The 23,166-nt window shown below is 44.0% G+C and overlaps 1 protein-coding gene across 2 annotated transcripts; it reads right to left on the bottom strand.

The window, feature by feature from the left end:
* Positions 1 to 7,678: 7,678 nt before the first annotated feature.
* LOC134141133 (cholesterol 24-hydroxylase) lies at positions 7,679 to 23,166 on the bottom strand. 2 transcript variants are annotated; one of them, XM_062577113.1, is made up of 15 exons: positions 22,998 to 23,166; positions 18,876 to 18,953; positions 18,531 to 18,612; positions 17,913 to 17,986; positions 17,724 to 17,810; positions 16,897 to 17,035; positions 16,155 to 16,265; positions 15,232 to 15,388; positions 14,813 to 14,875; positions 13,956 to 14,028; positions 13,432 to 13,516; positions 11,230 to 11,340; positions 10,816 to 10,904; positions 9,838 to 9,904; positions 7,679 to 8,979 (listed from the first exon to the last, which is right to left on the bottom strand). In XM_062577113.1, the coding sequence occupies exons 1-15, from the start codon at positions 23,132 to 23,134 to the stop codon at positions 8,818 to 8,820; spliced, it is 1,515 nt and encodes a 504-aa protein (XP_062433097.1). In that variant the 5' UTR covers positions 23,135 to 23,166; the 3' UTR covers positions 7,679 to 8,817. The 2 variants fall into 2 exon arrangements, with proteins under 2 accessions (XP_062433097.1, XP_062433098.1); XM_062577114.1 differs by lacking the exon at positions 7,679 to 8,979 and having other exon boundaries at positions 10,816 to 10,899.

Genomic DNA, 23,166 nt, shown 5'->3' with positions numbered 1-23,166 from the left:
GGCGCCCCGCCGCCGCCGCCCCTCACCGCCGCGGCCGGCCGGCAGCGCCAGCAGCGCCAGCAGCGCCAGCAGCGCCAGCAGCGCCGCGGCGCCCAGGCGGGCGGCCCGTCGCGCCCGCTCCGCCGGCTCCATGGGGAGCGGCGCTGCGCGCTGCGCGCTGCGGCCGCTCTGCCGCCGCGGGGCCAGGCGAGCGCCGCCCGCCCCGGCCCCCGCCCCGGCCCCGGCCCCGGCCCCGGCCCCGGCCCCGGCCCCCGCCCCCGCCGCGCCCCGCGGCCAAACCCGCCTCTTCCTCGCGAGCGGGCAGCACGGACGCACGGGGCAGCGGCGCCGCCGGGAGCGCGCATCGCCCGCCCGCCCCAGGCCCCTCCGGGCCCCGCTCCTGGCGGCTGCTGCTAGCCCCCCGCGGGGATCTCCCGCCCAGGCTTTTCCGAATGCGGCTAAAGGTGCTGGAAAACTGATTAAAAACCGTTAAGAACTGGGTGAGCGAATTCCCAGGCTTTTGAAAACTCTCAGGTTGAGTTTCAAAAAAAAGCAAATACTGGCACTTTCACTTGTTAGAAGGATAAACTGTATTGGATTGAAATAGCAACACGCTAGTTGAAGGGTGGAATTCTAATTGTTTCCAGGAAAAAAAAAAAGGCCAAAAAAGCTCAACTTCACCTGCCAAAAGCTGACAATCCAGTCAAAAAATGTTGCCTTGGTATTTGTATGTGAGGAAATACAGCAGTGCAGTGACACACAGTCTAGCCAGTGTTGCCATCTGTGAACATACACCTATAAAGAAGACTAAAGTGTTACTGAGATTGCTGTGAAGAAATGGGATTCAGGGGACTAGGTTTCCTCTCCTGGCTCTATCACAAGTTTTATGTGTATCTCTCCACTGTGTGCTGCTGTTTAGAAAGAGAGTCTTAAAAAGGAAAGGAAAAGTTAGCATATAGCGAAGGGAAACGCAGTTTACCTGCTTCTAGTTCAGGCAATATGCTGTTAACTCTCCTCGCTGGCCTGAAACACCAAACCAGTAAGTTTATTCACTTTTTTTCTTTACTGCTACAGAACTGGGTTAAAAGTTAAAATATCTGTCTGCCTCTCTCACTGATTTGCTTCAGTTCTTGTCATAATTTCTTATGGGGAAATTATCTAGGAGATCCTCCCCGGAAAGGGAGAGTGGTGATGTATGACCAAGTGTGGTGACCTCCTCTCAACAGCATACCTCAATTTGGAAGAGATACAGCTGACTTTTTATATGCTAAATAGAGGTGCTGGTACTTCCTTGCCACTGCCCTTGTCTCTGCTGTCTCTCAGGATCCTGGTCTTGCTGACAATCTGCAGTATCTTTGCACACTGGGAGGAGAATGGTTGGATAAGGTAAGTAAAATTGCACAAGATTTGTTCTAGGCATGAGGGAGAAGTGTGGTCACTTGATCCTGCCAAGTGTTCCCACTTCCTTGGACCTTGCCTCACTCCACATAAAGCAGTGCCATCACCTCTCTTCTGACTCACTCATAACGTACATACTGCTCAGATCACTTCTTCTGAAGTCACCCCTGCAAATCAACTTGTGTGAAACCTCTCTGATAAAGTACTCTTAAAAGCTGGGGCCATGCAGGACTCTAATCAGAGATTATAGCAAAGCAGTTAAAGCAGCATGACTAGCAGGTCACGGACTGCTGTAACAGAAATAATGAATGTAAGCAATCGATCATAAACAGCTTCCTTCCCAAAATCATGCAGAAAATTTCCCTTTCAAGTCACATCATTTCAACATCCCAAGAGCGATGTGTGGGATGGAGTTTGAAGAGCAGTGCAGTAGTGGAGTACAGCTGTTCTGCAAAACAGGAAAAATGAATCCTCAATTCATCGGGAAATACACAGACATAAAGAGTTTTGGAAGTGAGTGCAGAGCCCATAGTCTAGTGGTATACAACACAGTCAGGAGATAAAATCTGTTTAAAATAATCTAGAAAATCTCAGGCTTTCTGTTCTTTTCCATCCACACGTAGGCTAGAGTCTAATACCAGGCAAATCTTAAAATAGTTAAATTTCCTTTGTTGCTTTTTAACCTTGATAGCTCTTTAATTACTGTTCTTATTTACAAATCAAGTATACATATGTGTCATATTAATGAATATTCATTGTCACTGAAGAGCTATTAAGTGCATTTTTACCTGTTTCCAAGAAAATAGGTGCCAACTGAATGTAGTATTATTTAATTTCAGCATGTCCTCAACAGCATGATAATATCAATGAATCTTAGAGAAGATTCATAGATAAATAAAAATAATAATGATAGATTATTTATTTACTGTATAGTAGCACTTGAGGATTCCTGCCAAGATCTTGGCTCTATTGTGCAAGGCATCTTACAGGCAATAGCACAAGATAGCATCATCTTTATACAGCTGACACATTAAAAGGGAAATACAGCAAAGCGCGGCAAAAAAGGTATAAGAGTAAGTGCTAATTTGAGCGTCCTTTATTTTCTTTGGATAAACTGTTCAAACAAAAGAGGGAAGAGGAGGTAAAAGAGAAAAGCAACGAAAGGTGGGCATAAGAGAGACAAGGATCAGCCCTTAACCAAAAAAATCTGGAAAGACTCCACAGAGTAGAGTCCTCTTCTGTATTTGGAGGCAGTATCTGGCCCCTGCCCAGATCTTCTCAGTAGATCCAACATAATCTGTTATTGGACACCTCTGGTGCCTCAGACATTGGAGACTCCCCATTGTCTGCTTCTAGCTTATGTGCAGTAATATTTTAAAGAATGGAGCAGGGATAAGGCTTAACTGAATAAAGTTCCTCTGAAAAGACTTAGAAGAAATCTGTTCTTTAATATTTTTACAGTGAGTATGTACTGGAGGAATAACTTACTCTGTCCCAGTCTAGTAAGAGTGATGGTATGGGGCAGAGAGTTCAAGAATCCCATCTGGACCTCAGTATTGGAGTGTTATAATTAAGAAGCAAATCCTATAGATGGATCAAAGAGGAAAAGGATGGTTGGAGCATGAGAAATGAGCATGGTGGTGTTTCCAGTGCTGAGGAGAGGAAATGTGTGGACCTCAACATTGTTAAGAGGGAGAAGGAATGGAGTTAAAGAGGAAGGACGCAAATCAGAAGTCCAGTGTTAGCAGAAATGGTCTACTAGCAGAATTGGCTGACCAGCACAGGCTGTTTCTTTATTCTTTAGACTGATACAAACTATGTAGGATGAAGTCTCAGGTACTTTCCTATGCACTGGTGCTTGATCTTCTTCATAGTCGTTAAGCATTAGAACAGTCCCTGGCTACTAGCATAGCCCCTGACAGCTTCTGGTATAGCTTGGGAGTCAGGATGTGCCAGAGGCTGTTCACAATATGCAATTTTCAACACAATTTCAACATAATGAGAAGGGCAAGAGAGCTCAGTAGACACAGCTGTTGTGTGCCAGTTGGTCTCAGTGCGAGGGAAAGGTCCAGGACATATTGAATTTGTTAACAGGGATGTAGCCTTAGTGTCTTGAGGAGGGGAGAAATAGTACCAGTCCTTGTGAACACAGGGAGGTGCCACTGCTGAGCACTGTATCCTACCAGAAGCTCTGGTGGCCTCTGCCAGCCCGAACCTGGAAGAGGATTTGAGAGCAGCTCCTCAAAAGGAGTTATAAATGGCTTTGACTGTGTCCACTCCAGAGCCAGCTGAGACAGCAGAGTAGGACATAGCCAGGAAATGCTTCAGGACCTGAAGCAGAAATGCCTGAATCAGTACTTCCAGTTTCACTGAGCACACATCACTGCCCGTTCAGAGACAAAACACTCCCACCCCGCACAGACTCATGTACGGGCACACATGGGCACAGCGACTGAGGCAGCATTTGTCAGCACGTTTTGCACAGAGGTTCTATTGAGAAGGGAAGGTGTAGACAGTTTTCTGAGCCCGCTAGATTTGAATTCTTATTTTCAGTTAGCTTATTTTCTTATTTGCTTGTGATAGGAGGGAACCAATTATGGGAAATATACCCACCCAGAGGAGCCTCTGTCTTTCAGAGGGAGGCAAATCCTTCCACAGCTGGGGTGGGAGAAAAGGATCCCTCCTTACTCCAGCGAGTTTGGAATTGGGTCAGCTTATTTTCAGTTTTCTGAGCCTCCCCAACTCACATTAACTGGCATTAAGACCATGATTCTAGAGCAAGAAACCAAGTTAGTTCACAACCAGTAAAATGGAGTAAAGGGTCCTCTGTTGAGTGAGAGTGTCATCTCCAAATGTTACCACAAGATAGATGGTTATTAGCTACAAATCATGTCAGAAAGTGTCCTGCAGAGAAGACCAAAGCATTGACAGGGGCAGCAAGATGGAGTAACTCTAAAATGGTCCTACCGAGATGTTGGCAGGATTCAAGTGTCCCAGTGTAGGCAGCTCCATCAACACACTGGTGCCTCTCTTGTCCCTGATACGACTGAAGGAATGACAAAAAGCAGACACAGTTCCTCTGAGACGAATTGTTACTCCTCCTCCAGCAGTGTTTCTTTTGTCCCTGAGCCTAAGAAAACACAGGATCTCACAATTTGTGTATGAAAAAATGTAAGGAGTAAAAGAGGAGCAAATGAGAGAAAGCCCAACAGTCCTGGTTAAGCAGATATAGCACATTATTTTGCTCTCCCTCAGAAAAAGAAAGCTAGTTGCAATGTTTCTGCCTGTCTATATTGCCTTTGCCAGCATTTGAGCTCTGTGTGGTGAAGATCTGTTAGGTATGTGCTATGGACAGCTACTTTAAGTCGTCTTGTCTCAGTAGCAGATTTTGCCTAGATCCAGGGGAGGTCTCATGTTGCAGTTGTCTTCCTGTAACCAGACCAAGTGCAAATGCACAGTAACCTAGTACAATGCTCTAAAGCCACTGTGGTAAAGAAGGCAGCAGGGAGCTGTTTACGGATGGACAAATGAGCCTGGAGAACAGCAAAACATCCAGAGAAACACCTGATTCCTGCTGCACTCTGCATACGTGGCTCCAGCAATAAAAAAGACGACATCTTATGCTCTCATATCTATAATCATTCCCTTAGAGGCTCTAGATAGATCAGAAGTCCCTACATTGTTTAGAAAATTTCATGTTCTGCTATAATGCAAAGACTGTAATTGAATCCCATGCTTCTGAGCTTCTGATGGTTTCATGAAAGGTTTAAGGTGATATTCCTCCAGGCAAAATTATGGGTTTTCTTCCCACTTCCCTCCTAGCACTAATGCTAGGTACGCCCCTCCCTGCACAAGGTGTAGATGCAAAACTGTTGAGTCTTGCTCCTGTGCTCCACGGTAAGGAAGCTGTGAAGTGATTCGCCTTTCTCTGAGAGACAGAGGCTCCTCTGGGTACATTTCCCATAATTGGTTCCCTCCTATCATAAGAGTCATCACCATGCAGTGGTGACTTCCCTGTTTCTCTTGTTATTTGTCTATGGCACTGATTGAAAAGGGATAAGATCAAGGCTCCCAGATCAGCATGTAAAACCTGGGGAGAAATCCTAGGGAAAGTCCTCACTTTGAGCACATACAAGCACATGAGCCCATAAAACTCCTGGACTCAAAAGAGGAAGGCTAAGAGTTTATAGTTTTGGGAAGGGGATGAAAGAAATCTGCAGCAGCCATTGGTCAGAAAAGGAGGAAGAACTAGACACCTGTAAAAAAAAAGCACTTGGGAATGAGTACCCTCATCTTTGTAGGCAACTTTTTACCTTGACTCCTGCTGACTGAGCCTTTGCTGAGAGTTCCTGTTTGTCTCCAGACATGTGCATCTGCAGAGGGTGAGGGCAGGAGGAGCTCTGAGCTCTGCTGGAAGGCAGGTTCTTACTTGCAGGGTTCAGGAGCTGCAGCAGTCCTGAAGAGCCTGGCTTGGCAGTCCTGAGCAAACCGTGACTTGCCTGTCTATCCAGCCTGCAGCACTCCATGCAGGGCTGGGTTTGCCCCCTTTTGGGTGGTGCCCATGGAAAAATCAGCCCATTAGTCATTTTCAGATCTTTCTTTGTTGTCCCCAGATGCTGGTAGAAGCATACAGAGAAAAGTAGCATCACATTCGATACTTTTTCCTACAAGCAGCTAGGATGAGCACCAGGGATGGGAGACATCTCCTGTTCTGCATTTCCTCTTTACTGGCCACGATCCCTGGCTGAGTGCACGGCACAGATAAAGCTGACTTACCCTGGAAGTGAAATAATGTACTTCTCTTTCCTAGAGTAAGAAGAAACTCTTTTTCTGTGCTGTCCCTGAAAGCTGCAGCACCTAGCTTCCTTCATAGCCTATGACTGTCACAGTTGTGTCTGCCTGGGTACTTGTGGCCTGAAGCCTCCTTGCAGTGTTTGGCAGAGTCTGTATACACACCTAACTGGCATACAGAGCCCTGGGGAGCAGCTTTCTTGAATCTTGTGGGTTGAACATGGATCCCTTTCTCTTTCTTTCTTTCTTCTTTCTTTCTTTCTTTCTTTTTTATTTTTTTTCATATTTTTTCTCTTTTTTTATTTTCTTTTTTCTTTTTTTTGGAGGATGAGGTATCATCTCCTGGCTAGGAGTGAGGATGAAATGGAGAAAGCCCTGCACCATATTGGCACACCATCCCTGAGGTTTAGAAATGATCTCTTGCTGGCACACGCTCACTTGAAAAGCTCGGGACAGGCTGTCTCCAAAGAGAAGGGGAGGTTGAGGCGGAGGAATGCTGCTCCTGCTCGGTGCATCGGCGATGAGCGCTTGCCATCTGGTGGCAAGTGATCAGCACTGGCAGGCAACAGTCTGGCAAGAGTTATGCTTCCAAGTCTGGAGGCAGAAGAAGATGAAAGGCCTGTGTTGGTAATCCCTGGAGAGCAAGCTAGCATTTCGGTCTGCAGAGAGAGCAGGAATGTGGGCACTCTCCGAGCAAGGTGAGCACAGAGCAGACAGGTCTGCAGCAGTTGAGGCCTGGCAAAACTCAGTGAAGGGTTCTAACAAGCTCCCACCCCCGTGTTAGCCCTGGCCCCTCTTTGGAGATGCCCAGCCTCAGTGCAGAGGTTGCAGAAGGAAATACTTGTTTGGGCTACTAATGCATTTCAGCTCATTCACTAGCAAGACAGAGCAGAGAGCCGGGGTGGCGGCTTCTTGCGTCCCCACGGTGTGATTTGCCAGCCTGTCTGTCATGCTGTCTGCATGCTGCTCATAGCATACGCCACTCGCCTTCACAGCGTCCCCGATGACTCCTTCGGTGCTGTGACAAATGAGTCACATTTTGACAAATTCTCAGAATTCAGCCTGTTGTTTCGCCACCAGCAAGTCTAGCCCCACTGACACTGAGCATCTGGCTCCCAGCCGTATTGGCTCCCACGAACCTGCTTCCTGCCAGAGAGTCCTTAGTTTTCCAAACAAGATTTTATTAATCTGTAAGAAGATATAAGCAAATCTCCAGCAAAAAAGGGACTGGAGAACAGGCCTATTGATTGATAGGCTAAACTTGCTCTAACAATACAAGCATTAGTACCTCTGGATACAGGTAATACTTGTTTGTACCCTGTATAACATAGGTACATAACATAACATCAGCCTTATTGGTCTGTTACTGCACTGTTGCACTGATCAAGCTGTTGCACAACGTGAGCAGACCAAGGGAAATCTTTGGGAAATCACTGAACTGGTGTGGAAACCAAGGCAATAACTTGATGGTGTGCATACCGGCTTCTCCCCATTTTGATTAGAAAAGATATAACAAAGTCCTGAATTTCCTTTATTTCAAGATAGATCTTTGAATTTCCTTTATTTCAAGATAGATCTTATGCCCAAATACTATCCAAATATTTCTGGAATATGGGATTTTCACACATCATTTTTCCCGTATCAGAGACAGGCTCTTTGAAAGCTGGCAAGCAGTGAGCAATTTTGGAGCAGTAGCAGCAAAGGAGGGTGCAGGATGTTCCATTGCCTCTGGCTCAAGTTCAGTGCACGTTTCTTCGGAGGCAATGTCACTTTAAGCAGCATCTTCTTCCAGGCACTTACTTCCAAGGCTGCTGTACTTACTAGGCTGTCTGGTCCAAGTGTTCATACCACTTCATGGTGAGCCAGACAGAAACTGATTTGGGTTAACCCAGTAAGGGTTACCCAGTAAGGCCTCCTAAAAACTATAGTATTGCATGAGAATGAGTGGGGGGCAGAGAAAAGCAGAGGGCCTCTTTTGACAGCACTGGCTTAAATGGATTGTGAACCTATGCTCTGAACAGTATTGGAAGAAAAGTGGGAGACACTGAAGAAAAGTGAGGCTGAAGTAACAGGAAAAACTAATGGCCAATAGTAATGATTTCTACTTCAGATTGCTTCTAGCAATCCGTATTCTTATTTAGAGTAGGAAGAGAAAAATTGTTTGGACCAAGACAATATCTTCAAACTCTTGTTCCTGAATTCAGCCCAAACCTTATGCTCCTACTGAGTGTTTGATTCACTGTGTAAATAATAAACCACCTGAACTAAGTAATTTCTGAGTAACTTCAAGCCCTTTACTTAGATCATCTTGTACTGTAAGTGGAATTAGTGGAAAATATCAGCTGGGATTTGGCTCAGGTTTGCTTGCAGCTACCAGGGATACTGCAGTGAAGGGATGTTCTTTTCAAAGTCTGGTCAGAATCATATAGTCCCTGGTGAAGAAAAAAAACAAGCCTCTAGGCGGAAGATATTCAAACATATCTAGAATTAATCCCCTAAGGTTTTCTCCAATAAGTAATATGGAAAGGAAAATTTTCAGTCTAGTAATCCTCTGAAGGCATCTGCAAAATCTAACCTTTGATTAGTGGGGAAATCTTCAAAATCAGAAGAAACTCTGCCACTACCACTTCACGCTCCCTTTCCTGACAATCACATTTGGAAGTCTTTCGGGAGGCTCCTTGGCTTCAGTGTACACATGACTCCATCTAGTGGCCTAAGGGTGCCATTATCCAAGATTTTAAAACTCTGCCCTGGTACCAGCTGGATGTCAAACCTCTGCACCAATTTTGCCATAGCCACTTTCGCCTCCATCTGTGAAGGAGAAAAGCAAACTCAAAATCAGTGACAGCAAATTCAACCTTGACTGCAGATTCAGTGTGTGACATCATGCTGCTTTGTCAATATAGAGATTTAAAACTTTACACATGACTCTACTAATGCAGCTGACTATGAGTTTGGGCCAGAAGAACAAATGGAAAGCACAAAGATTTGTCCTTGTGTTTATGTGTTAATCCTGTTTTGGAAATCAGAGCGTAAATCCAATCAAGATTTTGAGCCTGAATGCTTTGATGAACTTACAGCACAAACCCAGAGAGTTGTCCCCTTTTTGTGCCTCTAAAATGCCCTTTACCATGCTCGTATACTCACATCTTTTGTTAAAGTGTTCCTCCCATCCATGCAAGGCCCTCCTCCCCTTTTCAATGCCAGTCTTGGCAGGTCTGTGCCCTTTTGCCTTGTTCTACACGGCTTGACTCTGCCAGCAGCAGCCATAGGTTGGTGCCTAAAAGCCCCTGCATGCACCCCTTATGTCTGATCTTAGGGGACAACGTGATAGTGATTACAATTCCTATAAAAGGGTTTGGATTCAAGCAGGATGATTCGGAACAAGTCACAGGGTGACCAGTCTACTGCCCTCTCTCCTGAGGACACTTTGGATGCATGCATGCATGGATGACATGGGACAAGTTTGGTACCTGTTCACATGACAGCGTTTGATCATACAGCAGATGATACATGCCTTCTCATAGGCATGTTGGGGATCTTCCTTTTAAAGGGAAGAGGTTTGGTGCTTCATCAGAAAGGCCTTTGGCCTCCAAGCACCAGCAATCACTAGCACACCTTGAGCTGGCACAGTGCTTACTAAGAGATCATTGTTTCAGGCTTACTTACCTGTGCAAAAACCTGCCCAATACAGGATCGGGGTCCCAAAGAGAATGGAAAGTAGGAGTAATATGGCCTATGAAGAAAAAATGTCCAAAACTGTAATTTGGATGGCTTTGTTGTAAAGAAAGAAGCAAACATTTCATCACAACAACAAGGAGATAGTCTAAGTACCACTTTACCCACCCTACTTGTTAAGGCTGTCTCCAAATTTATATTTATGGTTCAGAGCAGTAGTGCAGTTCGGAATCAAATTCCCAGTCATCTTCACTTACTGTGTGTTGACTGAGTTCACAGAGCGGTTTTGATGCATGCAAACTTGGTTTCTAAGCTAAATTTCAAGCATGTTGTAAATGCCCTCTAGCTCCTCATGGGGACATAAAGATCCAACCAATTGTTTCTCCTTTGGACAGCTCTGAACCACATGTCATGGACATGGACATTTGGTCCAGCAATCCAGCCTAATTCTAGCATGAAGTAAAACCCCTAAACCATAAACAGTGTAGATATAGGGGCCTCAGCACCAACTGCCTTGACCACTGCTCCCTCCTGTTGTGCGCTGCCTACTGCTGTAGACATGGCTTAAGCCTTTTCAGCCTAATGCAGAACAGCATTTTATGTTTTTGGACCCATTTTCCCATCTCAGTTGTGGAGATACTTTAAGCTTCTTGGGGTGAGAGCTGTCATGTATTGTAAGTCTGTGATGCAATAAGGTCAATATTCAATCTGGTTTTGACCCATAACTTTTACCACCGTATAAATATTAAAAACATTAGTATTGGTCTTTTTTTTAAGGCATCACGCAATCTAAAGAACTTCTGAACAAAAGCTAGACATTATTGTTTTTTATTTGCATCTGGATAAGGCTTTAGTGTTATTTATACTGTAATGAAAAAGTAATTTAATTCCACATTTTACTCTTGCAATCTCTTTCTGTAATGATTCATTATAAGATATTTAATAACTTGGTAGTAAAAAGAAACTCACTTTGGTGCCTCTTCGCTAAATCTGTCTGGATCGAAAGTGAGTGGGTCCTTGAAATACTGTTCCATCCTTCCCATTATATAAGTGCTGAACTGTCAAGAAAGAGTTTATTTGCATTAGTCAGGAGAAGCACACTGGAAATGCCTCTTTGCTGTTGCAGATACAAAAATATAACTGCTTTCCACTCCCAAGATAAGGAGTTGGTCTTGTTTCTACTCCTCAGGCCTCTCACAAAAACACTCCAGCATCCCAATTCATACTTCAGTTTTGCCCAGAATTTCTCCAGGCCTAATTTCAGTGCCTCCAATAGAATTATGCCCAGAGAGTATTTTGGCTCTTTGATACCCAGATCCTTTACATTTGTCCCATTGCAGCAGCTAAATGCCTCTGTTGTGCAGATGTTGCTGCTGGACTCACCATGAGTGTTGTGTTTGCTGGAATCCTGATGCCATCGATGACATTTTCTATCCCTGTCCAGCGTACAGTCCCTGCGGCAGGGGGGTACAATCGTAGTGATTCCTTCAAAACCTGTGTCAGCGAAAAAAACAGAGTCAGTTAGCTATTGCAGTGTAGGAAGCAGAAATAAAATTCCTTCCCTACGGCTTGTGGCTAAAATGGGAACTTTTGACTTGTGGAAGCAATGTTGGCATATCTCCTTTGGACTCCTGTGGGCAAAATATAGGGCAAAATTACTATATTTACTTCAGACCTAGTTTCGTATCAAAAAAGCTATTTCACAATTTTTTGCTAACGAAAAGAAATTTGTGGTCTCATATGCCAACAAGAGAAAATATTGGTTGATTGATTAAGAAGGTGAACAGCATACAAAATAAAAGCTGATGGCAGGTAGAAAATACTGACATTTTGTTTTTCTTAATGATGTGGATATAAAGGGAATGTATTTCTGGTAGAGATTAACCTGAGAGTGTTAGACCTAAACCTTTGCTGTCGTATGCATATGAACTTTCTTATGACTGGTAAAGTACAGAAAAAGAGAAATGAAAACCACGAGAGATACCATCATTGAACAGATTTAACAGCTAAAGTCAGGTCAACAACCAAGCTGAAAATTACTGGAAAGGAAATTCAAAGGGTGATGTTCTAAGAGCCAGTCTTAGAACTTGTTACCACAAAAAATGTGTGGTTGCTCCCACTCCTTCCTACTCTCAGCACTGTGCTCCCATTCCTGCACTTTGTGCAGTTTCTGGTGCTTGGGGTGGTAATTCTCGAGCTGAGCCAGTTCATTGCACCAAACTGACAAAAAACACCCTGGCAAAGAAAACTAGAAAGGGAATAGTGGGAAAAAAAATGGAATGAGACCATTTCTTTTGGTGGCAGTTAGCTGAAAGAATGGCTTTTTTCATGGAAGTAAAGCCTAATTAACAGCGCGCATTAGCATTGCACTGAAAATGCAATTAATGGTGTGTCTGCACGAGTGAGTTAATGAAAAAGAAGGGTGCACAAAAGGATTCAGAATTGCTTGAATGGCAAGAGAGGAGTCCCATGGTCTCTGATGCTCCAGTGACAGACTGGCTCTCTGAACAAAGGTGACTGTGGGTTTGGCTATACAGATCTCATGCTTGTTCTGCTAAATAAACTGCTTGGAGGAATTGCATGTGATCTGCCTTAAATCTGCCTTAAAGGCTTAGATACATAGTCCCAGTTGGGCTGCTGTAACTGCGATGATGTTTGGAGAAGTCTGAAGAAACCTGCCTATTCCTGCAAACACACAGAAATGCCTTTTCCATATGGGAAATGCTCTTTTGGTCATTATCTGTGTTCAAAGCACAGTGATTTATGGTTGAGAAATGGCAAATGTTAAAATGCCATCACTCATTTCAACAGGACAGTTTAAGAGAAAAGTGATCACAGTAGGCCATTAAAATAGAGAAGCTTAAGCAGGCAGAGTAGTTGCCAGGACTGTGTGATTCAGCCTCTGCTGAGGGTTACTGGTATCTCCCGTTCTGTAAAAACGGACCTGCAACACAACTGCTGGCAAGTAACCAAGCCCCAGCTTTACAGTTCATTACCAACCAGCAGTTCCATATACAAGACCTCTGCTAGGACCAAATGCTTTTTCCAAGTGACTGAAGAGGGCTTAATGACTGAATCCTAAAAAACTGTGAAAGCTAACCATTATTTTGGGATGTCCTCAAATCCTGCTTAGCTTGTTGCACATGGTGGGATCATAGTTGGAAATGCTTTAGTAACAACAAAACAAAAATAGATCTCTGTAAGTTCGGGAGGTGCATAGGACTCATGCAAAGCTTGGGCTCAAAGTTGCAAATCCTTCTTAAAGTATGGCTATGGTTTCAGCTTAAACTGGCAGGAATTAAGCAACTTGGCTCTAGCTCCCAGCTTGGTAATAATTAAAGTAAACAGTGATGGAATCGTGTTGGATTTCAGGATGAAATTCTAGAAGCAACTTTCCTGACAAGGCTCAGCTGCCGCGAAAGGCTCAGAGTACCTGCTTGCCTCTCCGAGGACAAAGGCTGTCAGAATGCAATGCTGCTACTAAGTGTAAAATTTAAGAAGTTTGGGACTCCTCTTGGCAGTCTCATGATGTGGCAAGAGCACTACCAAATAGCTCTGACTGATATTATCTCATTTTTACAGTACCTGTGATAAGTACTTGAGTTTTCCAAGATCCTCATAGTCAATGTCTCTCTTGGCACCGATAACTTCATCCACTTCAGCCCGAAGTCTATAGTTAAATTAAAAAACATTAGTTACAGATGCCTATTTCTTGCCAGGTAGTTTGACAAATTATAGTTTTTAACTTGCCAGACATTGAGCTGGACTTTGCCATCCTCAGGCAAAACACCTATTGATTCCCAGCCAGCCTGCCTGAACTTGTGCCTCCTGTAAGGATGTAATAGTTGGCATACAGTGCGAGGGAATCAGGTGGGATTCAGGACCAGCTTTGTACAAAGGCCTTGAAAAGGAATCGCTTAGATGGAGTTGACATAATTCATCTTTAAGTTTCTTTTTAAAATTTAGATATACTGAATTATGAAACTGTAGTTTGGCAAGGAAGCTAGAATTTATTAGGAACCGATCCTAGATTTTTAGTAATCCTTATAATTATTATTAAATTCTTGAAATTAACAGTAGGCTGGCCTTGCAAATTACAGTGTACATACCTTTCCAATATTTCAGGATGCTGAGCCAGTGCCATTACTGTAAATGACAACTGATTGGCAGTTGTTTCATGACCTAATAACACAAAAAATCAATTTAGAGATTAGTTTGAAATAAGCATGATATTAAGAAAGTTTGGTAGTGTTAATGTGCATAGGTCACTTTAAACTTCAGGCCTGGAACGTTTAATTTCAAATATACTAGGAAAAACAAAAAAGAAAAAGAAACACTAAAAGGAGCGTAATATTTATTTAAGGAGTTTTGAAGTGTTTCAAACACAAGATAGAGCTGGTAAAGATACAAGCTGTCTAGGTCAATCCAAAGCTGCAACCAATTCATACAGCACTTACTAGTTAAGAATTCCCTAACAGCAAGGACCACCTTCTGGTAGTTTGGACAGTGGCTTCTCCTGCTAAACATCGTGTAGTGCCCTTAAGGGAAGAATGGCATTCACAGGTGTGGGTGAGGTGATGCAGAAGCATCTGTAATATATTAAAGATTCCTTCAGTGAGATTTAGCAGGAGCGGGGAGAAAGGGCCAGAGCCATGTGAAGAATATCTTGCACACCAGCAGGAAGTCTTGCGCTCTGCACTGCAGATCAGAGCCTGGCATTATCCACCATGTTTACAGGACGAAATAGGAGGATAAAACATCATTTCCCTGTGGGAAAACTATGAATCCTTTCAGATCTCACTCAGCTGCTCTTATTGCAGTACAGGGCTGCTGTTTTCAGAGGAAGGATTCTGAGTTACAGCAGTGCCACAAGGAATGAGAAAAGCCATTAGCCATACTCCTGTAGATGGCCCAAGAACGTACAGCTTCCCACCTTACATATCCAAATAATGAAATAGCTACTCACCAGCAACAAAGAAAGCAATAAAGTTATCCAGAATATTTTCATCATCTCTAATTTCCTTCAGAACTGTCAAGACAGAAAACAAAGCAAGATTAGAAAATATCCCCATGTCCCAGTTGGAAGAGCTAGAATACCATGTCCTTTGAGTACTTTGTCCAAGGTAGAACTAGGAGGGGATGCTGTGAGGGCAGCCCGGGGTGACTTTTGACCAGTATTTGATCGGACGTAAAGAAACTGGGAATGTATTCAAAGAGAAGGAATTTTCAAAACAAGCCCCAGTACATCTATTCGTATGAAAAAACTTACACTCCCGAATATGTTAAAAGAAGACTGGGTCTCAAGGTCAGATCCCCAAAGCAAGCCTCCCCAAATCTCAGGAAGAACATTCCACCGGCTAACTCAAACAACAGTGAGTTTCCTACCATCTCCCTTCAATATCTGCGTAAGAATATCTAACGTGGCTTCTTTCCCGTTCTGCATGGCTTCTCTCCGTTGCTTAAGGCATTCCTTGCCCACACGGCGCAGCAGTCTCACGCTCTCCTGGACCTCCTTTATCATTTTCTGTTTTCCTGGCATGTACTGAAAATAGAATCTCCTTAGTCATATTATTCCTTTGGCTGGTAAAAATATTGACAGTATTATTTTTCAAGTGAACATTTAATTTTCTGTTAACTAACATTTTTCACAAAAATGTCCACTCTCTTTGGAAAAAGGTGAATGTCTCCAAAATGACTGATTTTGGCTAAAGTGAGAAACACTTCAATCTGTGCATTCTGATGTCATATCTTGCCAGAGCTAGTTTTGAACACGGTGGGCAAAATCCCTCACCTCTCCAAGGAAAGAAACTATAACATACGATACAGAATCTAAACAGGGTCTTTGGACCGAAGAAAGAAAACAGAAGCACTAGAGAAGTGTCTGAACTACATTCCCCACTGGGAAACTGATTTATGCAATTAACAGAATGACTTCAGATTTCATCCATAATATTCTAATACTTGCGTTTTGGTCAAAATCAGAAAGTTTTTATGGTATGAAAGTTCAAATTTCTGCCACATTTAGTGAAGACAGTCTTTCTCAGATAGAGAAAAGAGTTCTCAATTTTTGCAGTCATGGATGTGAAAATATAAAAAATTGAGGGGGATAAAAGGAGATACAGTGGGGAAGAGAAGGCAGAAAGGCAAAAACAAAGCATTAAAAATCAGGTCAATTTTGCAAGTGTTTTAAAGTACTAGTAAATTTTATTGCAGTGTGTGCTGGAGGGGACAGAGTTACTGGTAACTCTTTCCCTGTCATACATGGACTTCGATATGAGGAGAGACTACCAACGTGAGTGAGTACCTACCTGCACAAAGGGGATACGCATCTCAGTCATACCCTTCATAATCATGGTTACAGCATGTGGAAAGGGTGTCTGGTCATCATTCAGCGTGTTTAATTCCAAGCCAAAAGCTATCTGAGGATAAAAAAAGCAGCATCTAACTGAATCCTTCCAGCTTATGGAGTCTGGGATAGGAGAGCAGAACAGCCTCACACTGATCTCTTTTACTGTAAAACTATCTTCAGCTAGGTTCTGCCTTGTAGGCGTCTGTGAGGGAAGGGTAATACTTAGATCAGGCTTCCTCCTTGTCTTGGGGGGGGATTAGTAGTTTAATGCTACTCCCAAGTGATCTCAAAATGTTTCACCTAATGGAGGGAAAAGCCAGTGTGAGGCATATTTCACACTGATGTATAATGGTAATAAAAGAGCATGCACTCATGAATGAGTACAGATGTGCCCCTTTTGGCTTGGAGGGGCATGAGTTATTAGATTGCACGGGCTTTTGCAAAGGCTCCTCCGTGGAGCATACTGCAGGCCACTCATACACATCCTGGACAGTAAACCCTTCTCTAAACTGTCCCTTCCTATGGATTTCGCTGCTGTTCACCCTGACAGAAGTGTCACAGTTGGTCTCTCAATTATTCTGGCATTTCTGCGTAAAGCTCTTATTGCCTGGCTCCGGCCTCTGGATGGTGTGCAGTTGCTGGTACCCTTTACTTCCATTCTTTCCTGCTGGTTGCAGAGGAAACAAGAAAGCAGCTGGTACCTTTGCAATGACATCCAAAGTCAGTCGGCTCATCATCGTCATCATGCTAAACTCTTTTTTTCCATCTGCCTTTTCCTCTAGCTTCTCCATCAGCTCCTCTGCTTTTTCATTAAAAGTTTCCATCAGACCAATCAGGTAGCTGAACAATTAATAAAGATAAGTGATGGGGGCTTTGGGGAGCACATATTTGCTCAGACAAATCTATCTTGTTTATATTCCATATAAAATTGTAAAGAAATATCTTTTAAACGTTATTTTAACTTTAAATGTATCTGCCTTAATCCTTTTTGAAAACAAAGAAGTAAAAAAGACCATTGCCAGATAAAATGAGTCAAGTTCTTTTTGCAGCAGCCCGCCACAGTCCTATCATGCAAAGGCATGCAAAGGGCTTTGGTCCTTCAGACCCTAAATGCAATGCCTCTGTTTCATACAGGCAACCACAACCAAGCCAGACCACCCCCTGCTGATTAATCATGCCTCCTGTAGGGAATCACTGAGGCATGTGGTGCTGAGGCTTGCCCAATTCCAGTATCTGATGTCTGTTTTCAGACAGGATAAGGCAGCCCTCATCACATTGCAGGGTGCGTAACCATGGGACCTGCTCCTGCCATTCCTGAGCTTATATAGGTGTCCCTCCATTTCCACATGGAGAGTCTGGTCAAATTACCTGGTCACATCATGGAAATGATGTGTTGGACTCCAAGTAAAATATGATTTTGGCACTAAATGGGTTTACTCTTTCTAAATATCAAATAACAGATCTACGACAGTAAGAATCATAAGAACACAGTAGAAATAACAGATAGATCATCGAGATATTGCCTTACGTCCGGCTGAAAGCTGGATCCATAATCTTTCGCTGCTTGTGCCAGCGATCATAGTTGCAGTCGGTTACCAAGCTAGTCCCAAGAAATCTAGCGTTTAGGGAAACAAGGAGAGGGACATTTTTCAACAAGGGACTCGTATGAAAGCTGTATACTTTCAGGTCACAATGGCTTCAGCTGGGTTTTGCCTACCTCTCACCAAATATGCTGGAGATACCATCATACACCAGTCGATCCTTTGGGTACTGTGGTGACATCAAGAATTCCTAAAATCAAACCTCATGTCATAAAATACTGAGAGCAATCCATTTCCCACACCAAGCATAAAGAAACACTCTCACATTCACTCTTTCCTTTCTGTACCAAGAGTCTGAAGGCTTCGTGAATTATTTGGTGTACCCTCGCTTGTTGGCTGATAGCTTGTTCTGCGTGGCTGTGGCACTTTCTTCCCCAATATCACCTCAAATCTCACACTGTGACTATTACTAGGATTTAGAGGAAAAAAATCAGTGCCTTTATGCCTTGCTCTTTTGAGATATTAAGGTCTTACAGACAGTATGCTTTACAGAAATGGTAGATGCTTGCTCAATCTGCAGCTTGAAGAAAGGTAACAAAGTAAATCAAGTAAGAAGTAGAGTCAGGACAGCTGGCAGTCCAGAGTAGTACCTCACCCTCATAATCTGGCTCAGACCTACGCTCCCACAAGGTGCAGACTGGCTGGATCATGCTGCTCTAAACATTACACAGCACCTCTTTTTTTCTGAGTGGATGGGCTGATCCCCGCTGTAGACTCTATTTTATTTGCAATACCTTCACTCCTTCAGGACTCAAAATCATTACTGAGACTCTGTGAAGAGCATTAAACCGTAAAATCGGTCCATATTTCTCTGACCTACAAGAAGAGAAGAAAAAAAGAGAATTATGGTATAAAACATGAGCATGCAACAATGTAGACTTAATAACCTCAAAGGACTAAACCAGAATATTCTAGACCTACTGAAGTCTTGAGTGAATAAAGAGAAAGATCAATGCTCTGGTTCCTCTTCTGACCTGCTGAATGATGCTAAATATGTTAATCAATATCTCTGTGCCTTGGTTTCCCAATTTGTATTACAGCACTACCTGATTCTAAGTTACTGAAATATCTTAACTTACCACTGCAGGAAGAGATCATGCACAAACTCCTTTTTCTTCATCATTCTCCAGAAGATTGGCAGATGTCCAAGTAGAAAGCTACAAAAAAAAGAAGCTTGAGCGTCATGAGGATACCAAAATAGAGTTTTGGATGGACTACAATTCTCAATGCTGATTTTAGGGTGGAAACGTTTTAGAAGAATGTGGGGTCAGCTCCATGACCCTATTCTTACAGTGTGATCTGCTGATGCAAAGAACATTTTAGAATGACGCTTGCTCCTGTAAAAGAAATAATTAGATTTTAAAACATACTGAAGATCCTTCGCTGAGGCAAACAACTGGAGTAAGAACACCACCATTTCAATGACACTGTTTATATCGCCACATCAGCATTATGTTTTCTTTAGTCATGGGCTGCTTTTTGCAGTCTGCAAGATCTTGCATGTGAATAATGTCAAGCATACCCAAATGAACTTGCAACACTAAGACTTGGATAATGCAGAAAATGCATTTTGCTTACTGCATTTGTACATATTCCTAAAGGCTGCATTTGTACGTATTCCTAAAGGCTGACAGTGCTAAACAGAACCACAGAATCACAGCATCAATAAGGTTGGAAGAGACCTCTAGAGATCATCTAGTCCAACTTCCCCGCTCAAGCAGGGTCACCTAGGGCACGTTAGACAGGGTTGCGTCCAGGCAGATTTTGAATATCTCCAGAGGAGGGGACTCCACGGCCTCTCTGGGCAACCTGCTCCAGTGCTCTGTCACTCTCACAGTAAAGAAATTCCTCCTCACATTCAGGTGGAACTTCCTGTGCTTCAATTTCTGCCCATTGCCTCTTGTCCTGTCACATGGGACAACTGAAAAGAGTCCGGCCCATTCCCTTGACACGCTCCCTTCAGAAGCCTTAATTATGCTGCCAATACAAAAATAGACAGCGTACTCCTGATGACAAAATCAACAGAAAAGTATATGAAAGGTTTTCATGACATGCACCATGTGTGTGTATCATTTTGAGATTGTTCTTTTCTGGGGCTCTGCACTGAATCTTTTACAGTAGAGAGGATTCTCTGCTGACTGATGTATAAGCAAGCTGAAGGTTTTCAGAAACTTGTGGGATTCATTTTGATGGTTTTCTTTTTCATGTGAACAAAATATTCAAGTTAAAAGTGCTACAACAGATCTAAAATATTAATTCTCTAAAGGGAGGTCACAGTTATTAGCATTTAATGCATGTCATGACAGGACTAAGCAAGGGCTTAGTTTGTGATACAGCATTATGTCACAATATTACCTGAAAACAGGTATTTGCAAATAAATCATTTTTTGCATTTCTTACCTTTATTATCTAATATGAAACAAACCTTTGAAGAGATAACCTTATCTATTCAAAGGTGAGCTATCCATGCAATAAAAATGACAAAAAGTCACTATGACTCACTTTTTCAGCCTGTTCTGCACAACAGGCTCCTTTAGAGATCTTATAAAATAAATCAGCCCGAGAAATCAGCGGTGTTGATATAATCTTGTCATCATGCAGCCATAAGAGCTTTCCCAAGGTATGAGCTTTTGATAAGATCCTGTTCTGCTTCATCCTAAAACAAGGCTTTCCTAAGCTGTTATCCAAAGCAAAGGAAAGAAACAAGGACAAATGCAAAATCGTGACAGACAAACACCGTGAAATGATACAGGCCGAGGACTGACTGCCTGGGTAAGAGCGCTGTTGAACACAGCACGAGGGCCTACTGGGCAGTGATCGGGACATGAGCCAGCCCATCGCCCTGGCAGCGGAGAGGACCAGCAGCATCCTGGGCTGTCTGAGCAGAAACCTGGCCAGCAGAGTAAAGGAAGTGGTTATCTTCCTTTACTCAGAGCTTATTAGACCCCATCTAGGAAACTCTGTCCAATTCTGGGGTGCTAAACACAAGACAGAGAAAGGCAAACTGGAGCAAGTTCAGCAAAGGGTTGCTCCAAGCTGATCATGGCTGGAGCACTTGCCCTGTGAAAAGCTGAGGGACCAGGGCTTGTTTAGCCTGGGCCAGAGATGGCTTCGAGGGGACATCACAGCAGCCCCAGGACCTACAAGGAGGTTGGCAGGAAGACTGCTAGGATCTCTGCAGAGTGTTTGGTGGGAGAGTGAGAAACAGCAGGCAGATGTTGAAATAGGGGGAGTCCAGACTGGATATAAGGAAAGACTTTTTTCCCCATGAGGACAGTCAAGCAGGTTGCCCAGAGCAGCTGTGCTGTCTCTGTGATTGGAGATTTTGCCCAACTGGACAAAGTCCTGAGCAACCTGCTTTGAATTCAATAGCCTTGCTTTGAGCAGGATGTAGGACTAGAGACCTCCCCTAGTCTTTTCAACCTAAACAATGCTGTGATTTCTCTGAAATGGAAAGCACAAAGTAAGGCTTTCATGTCAATATACCTTATTTCCTTTGTCTTTAGCTTTAGAACGTTTTAGCCAAACTCAGCCTACAGGTTGTTCTGTGCAGCCCTTGAACAATTTTCAGCTGTGTAAGGAGCTAAAGTCAAAGTGTGGGGTGAACAAATCCATAAATAATCCTACTGCTACTGACACACCTGAACCTTTTGTTCTTCCATCTGGAAGAGGAAAGTGTTGTCACAGGGCTCCCATGACACTGAAGCACTCAGAAAAGGATGGTGGTATTACCCGCTTGTCTGGGCTAAGAAAGAAATTGGCTGGATTGGGCTGGCTTTTGTTGTTGTTTCAGCTGAATCCTCTCTCCTTTAGGACCAAACGAAACAAGCTCACAGAAGGAAGAACTGCAAAAAAACTCACAGCTCGTTTTTGCAGTCTTGCAAGTGGAGGGAGAGATGGGCCCACAGTCTCATCTGGCATTTGAAGACCTGGTAAGCTTAGATACTGCTACTTGTGCCCAATACCCTTTGTCCTCTTGCTGTACATATCTAAGTAGAGTCTGGCTCAATCTTCTGATAACCACTTGTTAGGTAGCTGAAAACAGGATTTTTTTAATTTTTTTTTTTATTTTTATTTTTTATTACTTAACATAGATGCAGGAGTTTGACCTTTGGACATGTTTGCATAACAAGTACTCAAATGGGGACTATGGACCTTTCAGGCAAGTCACTGACTATACTTTTAAAATCTATTAGACAGCAGAGCTATCACAGGCTTCCACTTTGGCACAGCAGTACTAGAAACCTTCCCAGGAAGGATCTCAGGCTGAGATTAAGCCTCAAATCCTGAAGAAGAAACAGAAAAACAGCCACAGAGTCACTTTACAAGCTGCTACTATTCTAGGATGTTACTCCATGTCTCAAAATGAACCTAAGGACAAGTAGGATCAGGTTTGACAGGATCCATCATATATCTAATCATAATATCTGGCCCTGATTACACAAGCAGGTTAAAAATTGGAGTTAGGCACCAGGCTTGGCGTTCTTACAGGACTGCTTACGTAAGAGAGAGCTGGCGCGATGCCTGTTCACATGGCAGTATGGGCATGTTATTTGAGGGCATATGCACCCAAAGGTGAGGTTAAATGCAAAGCCCACACGCTTCTGCAAGAACTGCGTGTCCTTGCGCCAGCAATGCCACTACCATGCTGCTAGACTTCTCGCCGCCCTTTATAGCTTTTGGCATTTTGCAGGGGGTGAGGGGGGCAGAAATTAAAGCCCTAAATCGCGAGGGGGAGCGGAGACGGTGTCAGGTGGCATTGCTGTCGGGCGAGGGGTCTTTCGGTGCTCTGTGGGAGGGCAGACCGGGCTCAGCGCGGGAGCACCTGTAAGCAGGGAGAGTCCCCAGCACGGCTTGTGTGCTGAGGCAGTGCCCAAGCCCCTCCAGCGTCGCTGGTGGTTGATGCCGACTGACAGGTCGCTCTTCCGCATGAAAAAAGCAAGCTGTGGTTTAATAGAGACACTGGCATCCCCACCACTCCAGACGTCCCTCTGGGTCCCAGGGGCTTAACCCCTCCATGCCCGCCTCGGCATGAGGTGCACGTTTGCTGCTCCTACGCTTGTCCCGGCCAACGTCAGCCGGGTGCCGGCTCTCCCCTGCCAGCGGCCGCCCGCTCCCCCCGCGGAGGAAGCGCCTGGGTTGCTTCCTCTCCGTCACCAAGCCCTTTCGACCTTATCCAGACCGCAGGCCGTGTCCGTTACCTCTCGCGCGGGGCGCTGGGGATGTGGTCGTACTTGGCGTGGACCCATAGCACGTAGCCACAGTAAATGCCGAAGGCCAGGAGCAGCGCTGCCAGGAGCAGGAGGAAAAGCACCCCCAGGTTCCCCAGCACCTCCATGGCCTCCGGGCGTGAGGCCGGATGAGCTCTGG

Source organism: Rhea pennata, chromosome 5 (assembly GCF_028389875.1).
Source record: "Rhea pennata isolate bPtePen1 chromosome 5, bPtePen1.pri, whole genome shotgun sequence".
In the NCBI taxonomy this organism is placed as follows: Eukaryota; Metazoa; Chordata; class Aves; order Rheiformes; family Rheidae; genus Rhea; species Rhea pennata.
Note: the sequence above shows the minus strand (reverse complement) of the source record. Positions and strands in the feature narration are given on the sequence as shown.